Here is a 12,069-nt window from a genome sequence, read left to right on the forward strand (position 1 = left end):
GATAGATAGATAGATAATGGCCTGGAGGGAGGGAGGGGGAGAGACAGAGATGGATAACCCAGGATGGATGCATGAATGGACAGATGTTTTCAGAGTGTATGCCCAACATTCAGCACAGTTTGACTTGGAACACGTTGCTTTTTAAAGCTCAGTGTCAACCTTGAATGGATCTGAGTTACGTTCTGCAGGTCAACTCAGGGTTAGGCAAGCTGCAGTCAAACGCCCCCTTTTTGCAGTTATGAATACACTCTGTGACTGATGAAAACGGAAGATGCCATTTCTTGCCATTTTGAAGTGGGAAGGTGATGGATACTGTAGCATAAAACCTAAAATAAACTTACAACAACAACAACAACAACAATAATAAATCTTTCAAATATACAACCTCACCCACTTGGGTGATCTGGCGTCATCTGCTTTGTGGTCTTCAGCATTTGTTCACCTGGTTTAACTTGGCATGTAATTTTTTTAAAAACAGAAAAAGAACGAAGGAGGGAAGGGAAGGGAAGGGAAGGGAAGGGAAGGGAAGGGAAGGGGGAAAAAAGAGAGAGAAAGGAAAGGAAGCAAGCAAGCAAGCAGCCATTAGCAATGGTGTAAAAACTACTCTGACAGGAAAAGTTATGTCTATGGACAAGCCACATGTCTGGTTTATCTTTCTCTCTCTGGAAATTTAGTACTGATTTCTCCAGTTTTGTACCATGCATGTTCCTTGGGAGCACAATTTTATTTATTCTCTTTTATTGTCCTTTGTATTGTTTTTGTAAGCATGTTTTTGTTTCTATGCCTTGTTAGCATAGTTATTTGGTTAAAATGGTGGCCATATAGAGTTGCAGAATAAATAAAATTTCTGGAAGTCTCAGCCACTGGGCTTTGAAGCACTAGCACATCTGGAGGATGCCAAGAAGGGGAAGCTTTGTCTAATACAGAGTGTCTATGTTTGAATATCACTGCATTTCCCAGAAGCACAGCTGATGATGCCCAAGGGGCAGGAAAACAATGGTGAAGTTGGGTAGTTTTATTACAAAAGAGAGAGAAAGCATGTAGATGAACTTTGACGGACCACTTTTTGATAATATCTGGATCAGCCCCAATTGAGCTTAATCTGCAGACCAGTCTGCCTTCTGTGTCTGAACCCTGGATCACTGATTCATGAAGGATTGTGAATTTAAAAATAACCAGCTAACAGTTAATTGTATGAAGCAGAATGGAATCAAGTAGTTTTCAGCCCACGGAGACTCATTTTTGCTCACTGCAAAAGGAGAACAATTCTGGCTTCAACATACTAACTCTGGATGGATCTGAATGTGAAATGAAAAGGGAAAAGGAAACTCTCAATAAATTAAAAAAAAAAAAGAACTTTGCATGGATTATTCAGGAAAACATTATTTCCAAATCTAGAAGTATTGATCAGACAAGTTCGGTGAAACATTAGAGCTCGTTTAGCAACTACATAAGAGCCCTTCCATAAATTGACATCTGCTTCAGACAGCAGACACTGGTTTCTTTTAAGAGTAGTTTGGATCCACTGGAAATGTTCCTGCAGATTTGAAATGGGTGGGAGTTATGCCAAAAGCTTGAGCAAGACCCTGCAAAGTGAATCATACTCTCTAGGAATTGATAGAGCGGGGCCCACCTACTCATTTTTCGCTTTAATTGTAATCTTATGAAAAATTACAATTAAAAAGATTAAAAACGAATACGAACTAAAAAAAAGAAAAGAAAAAGAAAAAACTGCAGAAAAAAGTAGAAAAACAGAAAAGAAAGAAAAAGTAAGAATACAGTAAAGAAAAAGAAAAGAAATATATACATAAAAAATGACTTCCCCCTGTATCACAAGAAGCATAAACAATTTTATCACCTTTTCTTAAAACCATCTATTTGATTTTCCCCATCCAATATCGAAAATAGTCTATTGTGCAAAAAGAGTGGTTTCTCTTTTTTTTTCTCTTTGCCACAGTCTGGTAGCATCAACCGAGACAGTTTGGAGTTCAGTCTCTGCCACGTTGCTCCTCAGTGGTCACCACACTGCACCAGGTTGTCATGTAGCCTACGCAACGAACAGGAAGGAAGACCAAATGAGACCCACAGCACAGGAAGAGGTGAGCAGCGAAACTCTGAAGAAAAAGAAAAAAAGACAATGCAACTTTACAGGAACCATGTCAGCAATGCTGTGAAGAGAAAATCCATTGTTTGCTGCATGACTTAGCCTCGTCACAACTTTATTCCCTTTGGACTGAGGGCATTCAAAAAGAGACTCGAACCCACCTTTTATCGTAGAAGCTGCTGGGCTGTTGGGAGCAGTTGATCTAGACAGGACATCCTCCTTCAACTCTGAGTCTTCCGGGCAAGGACACATCTTTGAAAAAAAATAAGCTCTCAAAATCCAGAAGTTTGGCCTTCAGCAGTTTGTAGCTTGCGTTCGAAATGCCAGAGCCAGGGAATGCTGGGGGAGCCTCAAGAAATGTATCTACAAAGAAGGTAGGAGATTAAGTGTGTGTGTGTGTGTGTGTGTGTGTGTGTGTGTGTGTGTTGGGAGGGGCGGTGGGTTAAAAAGAAGAGGGGAAAGCAAAAACTATTTTAAATTTCTCTGCTGGTAAGGTATCCAAAAGCCATGAGAAGGTCAAGCTACTCCTGACAACTGTGTAGCCAAGAGTTGGCCTGTTCCTTCCAAGTTTAAAATGGATGTGTGTCTTCCAGTAGCAGCCACATTAGAGTAGTTTGTGGTTACCAATGTGCTCAGTGTTGCAGATTTACACAGGAGATGTACAACCTGTGTGTGACCTCCCCAAAGTCTGGAAAGTTTTGTTAAGTTTTAAACTGAACATAAGAGCAAGGGAAATTGCTAAAGATGTTTGCAGGAAACCTTCGTAGCTTTGACCCAAAATCACAACAACCGGAGAATCCTGGGGAAGTTTCATGAAATGGAGAGTGAGAATCGCAACTACATTTAAATGTAAATGATACAAAATGCAAATTAGTTTTTCTTATTTTTGGAGACTCGAATCCTGTCCCACCACGGTTCGTGCTGCCTGGCATAGGTCTTCAGCAGAGGAGTTTTTAAGCTTTTTCCTGAAGAGAAGAGACTATCTGAGTCCTTCTGTAGATGGAGATACATGTTTTTTTTTCTTCTTTTTAATATAACATTTTATCCTACACATACAGCCAGTTTAAATTCTTCACGTTGATAGTAAAGCATACAGAATATAGATACAGAAAAGTGAGATACTGAAAACAAAGTGAAAAGAAAATAAAACATAAAAAACATAAAAAGGAGGAATTTTTGATGGCTCATTTTTCTCTTCCCTTTCATTGTTCCTAGCCACTAATGACTTAAGTATTTTTACTTTTCTCAAAATATTGGGGATTGTTGCTTCTATTTATTTAAATTATTTCATCTGATTTTTAAACTGACCTCTTAACTCTTTTTCTTAGAAACCGTAATTCAAATGTCTAAACCTGCTGTGTGATATATCATACATAAGGGGGCCATTCCTGCTTGAATTTAGCTCAATTTCTGTTATATATATTTTTTCCATCGCGGCATATTCACCAATGCTGCTCTCCCATTCTTGTATCGCCAACAGAGTCTCACTTTTCCAGTGTGGTGCCAAATTGGTTCTTGCCACTGCCAGCATCTATTTTAGTAGATTGCAAAACTTGGTAAAGATTGGTTGATGGTGGTCTCAAAATATTTTATCCATTGTTGCACCACTGTGCCTTTTTCCCATGCAGCTGGGATGAATTTTCCAAGGCGTTAAGTTTCACTTCAGTGAGACAGTCACATCTTGTGCCTACAGATTATACCCTGCCTCAGTAACTTTAATAGGGAAGGGAGGATCATAAATTAGCGCAAAACTCAAAACAAAATAAAGCCAAAAGCAGAAAAGAGGAAGGAAGGAAGGAAGGAAGGAAGGAAGGAAGGAAGGAAGGAAGGAAGGAAGGAAAGAAAGAAAGAAAGAAAGAAAGAAAGAAAGAAAGAAAGAAAGAAAGAAAGAAAGAAAGAAAGAAAGAAAGAAAGAAAGAAAGAAAGAAAGAAAGAAAGAAAGAAAGAAAGAAAGAAAGAAAGAAAGAAAGAGGAAGGAAGGAAGGAAGGAAGGAAGGAAGGAAGGAGGGGGGAGGGGGAGGGGGAGGCAGCGGTGGCGGCCAGATCGAGCCAGATGACACTGCTTGACAAGTTGCAACCATAGCTAATGAAACCTGCTTAGCGTTCCTGATGGAAGAATCTATCAGGGAAGAAGCTTTGTCCTGGTTATCAGTCAAGACGGGTCCCAATTTTCTTGATGTGATGCCAGGTGTTGCCAGTCATACATCCATCTAGGGAGAAAGAAACTTTCCCTCATTTCCATTTGGCCTTTTCCTTGCCAACCCTTCTCACCAACAAGGGTTCTCAACAGTTTTGCTCTGAGACGTAAGTCTAGGTGAAGGGAAATGGTACCACAGAATCCTGATCTTCAACTTAACCTGCAATGAATGGTCATAATCAACAGTAATACAAAATCAGCCATCTTTTGATTGTTTTGTATGAAGAGTCAATTAAATCCCCAAGTGAGCAGTATTTTTTTTAAAAAGAAAGAATGAGAGCGAGTGATCATTTGATTAGCAGATTTTTTTTTCAGGGTGATGCTTTAATCTATTATAGTTTTGCAAACCAGACAGGCTAATACTTGAAAGAAGTAGTGATTAAAAAACGGAATGGCGTCCTTGCAAATACGTCCAGGCACAACCAATTCTTCAGTCCTTTTTAGCAGGGAAGTCATGGCTAAATTGACTACAACACTAATGCAGTTCTAAAGGCTTTTGCGTCAACAACATGAAGCTGAATAGGTTGAATGAATGGCTTATTTATGCAATATACTAAATAGTATAAAAGAATAATAATAATAATTCAAAGAATAATAATAAAAGACTCCTGCGTATGGAAGCAGAATTCCTGTTTGTTTATTGAATACTTCTTTTCCATCCAATTAAAATTCAAGGAGGCTTACAGAACTTAGCAAAATTGGGAATAAATAAATAAACAAAATGCAGATACTTCTTTTGGGGGGTATTTGGTATTACTTTTTAAATCTATTTTATTTTTTAAAAATAAAATAAAACAGGCAAATGTGGGTCTCGCTCATTTTGATGGCCCACAGGGCATTGCTGTTTTCCCTCTTCCTGATGCAAAGCCCCCTACCCTATAGTTAGACAGAGAATCAATGGGAACCTTTTGAAAAAGGTATCGCTGCAACATGGGGAATTGTGATTGTCATGGCTGGAGAGAGATGCATACATGTCCGCTCCCAATTCAATGCAGTCTTGATGGATTCAAGGTTGGATACAAGTACAGGGTGTCTCAGATCAACCATGCTTTTAATCCTGCCTGTCTCACCCTGATATTCTCCAAATGGGTAAATTTCAACTTCCAAACTCTGTAGCTGGCCAGGCCGCTGCTAAGAATTGAAATCCACAGGTCTGGAGTTCAGTGTGGGGAAAGCTGCATTAATGTGTTATGAAGTTTAGGTCCTGAAAAACATCCATTGTCAGAAGAGACAGTAAATGTGAGGTTAAGAGGCAAGGAAGGAGTGAAAGAGTAGGAAGTGGTGTGAAACAGTGGGAGTTGATTAGAGGAACAAGTGAGGGCACTGAAAAAAAGGAAAGTTCTGTCCCAGCCAATTCTTCTTCTTTACCTTACCAAGTGTTCAACAGTGTCATGATAAAAAAGTTCAGCTTATCGATATATCTGTCCACAACTGAGCACAGCAACAAGGATGTTGCATCAGCAGCAGCTGGGCTACAGATTTATAAGCAAAGCTGGTTTGCTATGAAGACCATAATACCAAGTATTTTTCCATCTCATGGGTAGGGTTCAGACATAGCTGACATACTATTGTCTTTGTTCCTGGAGGCAACCACAGTAGATAAGGATGGAGAGTTGAGACTGATCAAGTCCTTTAGTTCTTCCAATGCTCTGACTTTCTCCCAGAAGGCGCCATCCAGGTGGTAAATTCGGGTGATCCTATTAGGACAATGGAAGGATATGAGAGTGAGAGATATGGCGGTGAAGCATATACAGCAATAGAAATAGAGAGAGGAAATAGTGATGAACTGAAAAGATTGAGCTGATTGTTTTCTCTTCTCTCTTTTCATCCCTCTGCATTCACAATAACCTTTCTTTCTTCTCCTTCAGAAGCATGGATAAAGACTTGTCCAGTAAGATTTCCCATGCAATGCATCAAGTAGAGGGTTGTGAAGGGTGAACATGGTGGAATCCGTCTATCACCTGCAGTCAATATCCTATTGTAGCTAATGATCCCAGCAAACCTCTGATGGATGGTGAGTAGATAGTCTTACTAGGAGATGCATTTTTGCTCCATGTTATTATTCTTATGGTTGGTCGCACAGTCAGCCAGATGTTTAGACAGGATTTGGCATTTTTATCCACCTGTTGAGTCCTTCCCAAAGACCCGGGATAGGCAGATGTTGTTATTTAATAATATTAAAGGTATCATCACAGGATATGAGCTATTCCAAGCAGAGCTGCCTTTTGCAATCGACTGGTGGTGATTCTGTCCTTGCTGATGGTCTTCCAGTGGTGCTCCAGATGTTTTGGGATTGCACCTAAGGCGCCTATAACTATTGGTACTATCTTTGCTTTCTTTTGCCATAGTTGATGTTATTATTATTAGCCAGTGCTGAAGGTTTTGAAAAGCAGTATTGTGTGTGAGTCATCTGAACAGGTTTGCACAATTTGTCCTGATTGTCTTTAACCTCAAGATGAGAACAACTTTTAGCAAAAAACTTTACTCCATGGACCAGATCTCTTTCAAATACTCCAGCCATTCTTGGCTTTGTATGAACAATGGATATTGATTTAGGTTTCTTCCCAATATGGGTGTTTCTAAATACATAAAGGAGATATAACTTAAACTTTCATTTCCCATTGAAGCCAATACTTACTGATAGAATTGTCTGCTATTAGATCACTGTTTTTCAACCTTGGGAACTTTAAGATGTGTGGACTTCAATTCCCAGAATTCCCCAGCCAGCCACGCTGGCTGGGGAATTCTGGGAGTTGAAGCCCACACATCTTAAAGTTCCCAAGGTTGAGAAACACTGTATTAGATGGATGAAGAGTCCCTTCGTTCAGAGTATTGGAGAGGATTACTATTATACCCATCAAACCCTTAAAGATCAAGCTAGCTTACTCTGTGGCATTCAGTGCTGAGCATCATGATATTTGATCCTTGAAAAAGAGGGAGTGTATGTGTAGAAGGAGGGAGGCCTCCACTTTTGCCTTATTGAACTATAGGAAAGCTCTTGCCAGCCATCTTTGGCCTATTAGCCAGATGCCCCAATCCCTGATGTGACACCCCTGCCTCCCATGTCATTTGGTCATTCTCTTCCTTCTTTCTTCACAGAACCAATGGTGCAAAAGCACATGGAGTGTCTTCAGACCTGGTGTGGTACTAACACAGAACTCATCCCTTTGGGGAAATTGAATGATCTCCTCCTTGTGGAAGGACTGAGTGATCTCCAGCAGAAGCAACATGATTTTATACAGATTGAAACCACCAATGGCTTAAGGAATATTTCCAAAAGGATCCCCTTGGAGAAGCTCTTCCTGCCTCTCTCCAAGTTCAGCGTTCCTCCAAGGATCTCAGTGACAATTGGGGTGGCAGGTATCGGCAAGAGCACCTTGGTCAAATTCTTTGTCCACGCTTGGGCAAAAGGAGAGATAAGCAAGAATTTTACGTTTGTTCTGCCTCTCACTTTTCGGGAACTGAATGCTTATGAAAAACTCTCTGCTGAGAAGCTAGTCAGGCTGGCAGCCCCCCATTTAACTGATCTGAGCTTTCTTCCCATGAGCAGTGCCAGAACCCTTCTGATTCTTGATGGTCTGGATGAATTTAAGACACTTTTAGATTTTTCCAACACAATGGCTTGCACAGACCTCCAGAAGGAAATCCAAGTGGACAACTTAATCACCAACATCATCCGAGGCAACCTGTTGCAAGAGATGTCCATCTGGATCACTTCTCGGCCAACAGCAACCAGCCAAATCCCAGGTGGCCTTGTGGACCGGATGACTGAGGTACAAGGTTTTGGAGATACAGAAATCAAAAACTATTTAGATCACATGTTCAGTGAGAACCAAAGCTTAGCAGATGGTGTGATGCAGCATCTCAAGACTAACAAGTCTTTGTATACCCTCTGTACTGTACCAGCATTTTGCCGCATCTGCGGGTCCTCGATGGGCTATTTTCTAAAGAATGCTGATCTCTCTCCTGAAACGTCACCAGTTCCTAAGACTTTGTCAGAAATCTATTCCTATTTCTTCAAAATACTGTTGTGCAGTGATTGGCAAGGGAAACAGAAGGAAGTCCTTCGGATTGAACCAGTGGTGAGCAACTGTAAGAAGATGATGAATGGGTTGGGCCGACTGGCATTCTATGGCCTGATCAAGAGAAAGTATATGTTTTTTGAACAGGACATGAAAGCCTATGGAGTTGACCTCTCTTCCCTTTACTTCAGCTTGTCCAACAGAATCTTGCTTAAGGAAGAGACTCCATTTTCTACCATCTACTATTTCTCCCACTTAACATTTCAGGAATTTCTAGCTGCTACTTATTATTATACTGCGGCAAAACGGGCCCTCTTTGATCTCTTTGTTGACAGTGGAATGTCTTGGCCCAAGTTGGGCTTGGGCAACCATATAAAAAATGCCATCCATAGATCCTTACAATCTGAGGATGGGCACTTGGACGTTTTTGTACGCTTCCTTGCTGGTCTCCTTTCCTCACAGGTCAACAAAATCTTGTCTGACTGGTTCATGGTGAGGGATGAACACCACAGCTACCGGAGTCATGTGGTCAGCCTCTTCCAGAATTTCCTAGGAGTGGACCAAGTTGTTTCCTGTAGGACTGTGAACCTCATGCGGTGTTTATGTGAGCTTCAGCACACTGAGGTGGCTGCCAGCGTTGAAGAGGCTATGAAAACTGAGAGTCTAGCCGGAAAGTTGACACCGATCAATTGCTCTGCCTTGGCCTACCTTCTACAGACTTCAGAGACATGTGTGGAAGAAGCAAATCTCTCCAACTGTCTCACTTACCACATCTTGCAAAGTCTTCTCTCCCAGCTTCTTTACTGCAGCAGTCTCAGGTAGGTCTCGTCCAGGATTTGAAGTGAGACAGGATTCACCAGAGCTTGCTTATTTATGTATTTATTAGATTGATATCCCGTCTTTCGTTCAGTTGCTCAAGGTGGTGCATCTAGGGCTCTTATATCTGCTCTTTCTTAGTGGGCAATTCCAGTCAGTTGGTGTGCTGAGGAGAGAAGAGGAGAAGGAGTAATCAAGCCTGTGGTTGCATCAGTATAGGCACTGTATTCCTTAGCTTTCTTCCCCATGTTATTTAATATCTACACAACATCATCTGTTGGTTTAGAGTGAGGTAACAACTGGTGATACTTAGCTGTGTACTGCCATTCCAGGCCAATCTGGGGAAGCTATGGAAGTCTTGACCCAGTGCCTAGAGGCTGTGAGGGCCTGGATGGGTCAAAACAAACTCAGATTAAAGCCCTGAAAGATGGAGCTGCTGTTCACTGGGGATGGATCTTGCTCTATCCACATTCCAGTTCTGGCTCAGGATGAGTTGCATTTTCCCTGAAAGAGTAGGTCTGTGATTTGACATTCCTCCCGGTCTCACAGCTCCTCTTAAAAAGCATGTGGAGGTTGTTCAGCTCCAGGAAAAGGTCTCCTGACATCCCAACCAGGTAACCTGTGTGTGTGCATGCTATACCTTCTGTGTGAGGCCCCCAGGCAGTGAATAGCTTCTTCCCCACAGTGGCACAGCAGCCAGATTCTTCCCTTCTTCCTGCAGCTTCTCCTTTTGCTAGGTTGACCATAAGTCCCAGTTTGGACTATAAATTATATGGTTGCCCTACTTATAAGCAACCCTAAGAATGTCAGATTTAAATAAACTAAGGGAGGAAGGAAGGAAGGAAGGAAGGAAGGAAGGAAGGAAGGAAGGAAGGAAGGAAGGAAGGAAGGAAGGAAGGAAGGAAGGAAGGAAGGAAGGAAAAAAAGGGGGCTATATGTGATGCAGGACCTAGTTGCTTGGCCAATGGGAAAGACTGACCAAGTAGCCATCCCAGTAGCACTAGCTCAAGGAGGTGCACACAGGGGATCAAAAAGTCATGAAGGTGGCCACAATCATGCAGTTGAAACCTTGGCAATATTTCAGTCCCATGGTTATGGCTGCTATCTTGAACTTTTTTACCACCATCATCACCACCATCACCCCCATTGCCTCTACATGGGATAAAGTTGGCTCCTGTTCACCAGTCTATGCTTTGTCTTGTCCATTCTCCCACCAACCTTCATCTCATAGTCTACTACCATGGCCAAGTGTTGATTTAGTACCTCTGGCTCCTCAACAGGATTTTGTTAAGAAGCAGAAGCAGGTTGAGGCTGCCACCCCCAAACTGATTACACCTCCAGTTAGACAATGTTAGTCTTTATTTGAATGACTGAGTCAATAAGTTGATTCTGTTCAATGATCTTCTGTTTAGGCGAACCATCATTGATGAAGTCAGTGTGCATGTGTGCAAAAATCCACTGAATTGCTGAATTAATTCTGAGGGACTGAATTTATTTCAACACATCAAATCAATTTGCTGATTTGATTTGAAGGGTTGCTTTGATTGGTACACTTTTGAATGGAAGCTTTGTACACAATCCTTGTTTTCATATTAGGTGTAGGCTTCTTCCCTTTTTTTTTTTTTTGCAGGTTAGGAAGTAGTTGTGAGAGCAGCAGAAACTGAGTAGCTTCTGCTCTGAATTGAAATTTCTTGTTAGGTTCCTTCCTGGGTGTGGCTGGGTTTAGGGCACCGCTGTGCAAATGTTTGATGCAAAGGCAAATATTCTACTCAGTTTTCAGAAAGTAAATCCAAATAATCAAACAGGAGAGTTCTGAATCCACTTCAGTGTTTCAACAGAGGCCCAGAAATGGTTTTTTTAAAGAATGGATTCAGAAATCTGAATTGATCTGATTTGGTTTGAATGTTCAGATTGATCTGAATCATGGAATGACTGATCTTCCCATTCAAATCAATGATTCAAGACAGAGTGGGACAATTTTACATAAGTTATCACCTAGCCTAGGTTCACACCTTGTGCATATCCCCCCCCCCCACTGCTGCCGCCCCCTTGGGCCACTTGCTCTCATAGCCGCTAGGAACACTCCACCATTGTTCCATTCATGCTCAAGGAACCTGCCCATTTTTTCTTTTCTCTACCTTGGATTAATTGAAAATGCTTTGTTTTCTCCCTTCTCTTCCCCACCAGGCTGGACTGCAACCAGTTGAAAGACAGTGCCATGGACCTCCTCGGCAGTGTGCTGAGCGGAAAAGACTGTCAGATTCAAAAAATCAGGTATTTCTCATCAACAGTACAGTTCTCTCTCTCTCTCTTTTCATTCTGTACAGGTTGAACACAGGCATTTTACATTTCCCTTTCCATGGTTGGAAATGATTAGCAGCTGGCAGAATTATACTTGACATAAACCCGGGGCAGGCCTATCGTTGGGAAAGGGGAGGTGTCCAGCTCAGGTGGCAGATTCTGGGAACCTTCATGAATTTTCTGTCAATTCTTCTTAGTTAAAAGACCAAACAAGCCACAGGCTTTAGGGCCCTGGCCTCAAGCTGAAATTAACTCTGTTCTGAGGTGCAAGTCACGCAAACTCTTCTTTGCAGCTTAATTGAAGCCAAAGAGATGGGGTTGCAAGAATCTCAGCAACTGCATTATTTCCCGTTGAGAACCAATTTATCTCCTAAGTGAGGGTGGATCCTTCTGTAATTTCTTTCTAATGGCTTTTCTCCAAACCAGCAAGAATATGGGTCTTGTCTTTTCACTCATAATGCATGAGCTTGCAGGTGTCAATTTACACAGCCGTCTCCTGAACCCATATCAACTTGACAATTCACCTGTGCATCAAGGGTGCCAGATAGTTTCTCCTGAAGACCCTATATTAACATGGAATCGGCTGTTGAATGAGGTGAAGGGCTGTTACCCAGGTGTTGAAGTAGGAT

The 12,069-nt window shown here is 41.6% G+C and overlaps 1 protein-coding gene across 2 annotated transcripts in view; it reads left to right on the forward strand.

The window, feature by feature from the left end:
• The first annotated feature begins 560 nt into the window (after positions 1-560).
• NLRC3 (NLR family CARD domain containing 3) overlaps positions 561-12,069 on the forward strand; it is a 29,099-nt gene continuing 17,590 nt past the window's right edge. Inside the window, exons 1-4 of one of the 2 annotated variants that reach the window (XM_025165801.2) lie at positions 561-2,478; positions 6,170-6,315; positions 7,401-9,141; positions 11,327-11,413. In XM_025165801.2, coding sequence (XP_025021569.1) covers positions 6,309-6,315; positions 7,401-9,141; positions 11,327-11,413 — 1,835 coding nt within the window. In that variant the 5' untranslated portion in view covers positions 561-2,478; positions 6,170-6,308. The remainder of the gene's footprint in view (positions 2,479-6,169; positions 6,316-7,400; positions 9,142-11,326; positions 11,414-12,069) is intronic. The other variant, XM_088151009.1, reaches the window with a different exon arrangement.

Source organism: Python bivittatus, unplaced genomic scaffold, assembly GCF_059951505.1.
Source record: "Python bivittatus isolate LINGU-HERP-01145 unplaced genomic scaffold, Pbiv_v1 ctg000640_np1212, whole genome shotgun sequence".
Taxonomy (NCBI): Eukaryota; Metazoa; Chordata; class Lepidosauria; order Squamata; family Pythonidae; genus Python; species Python bivittatus.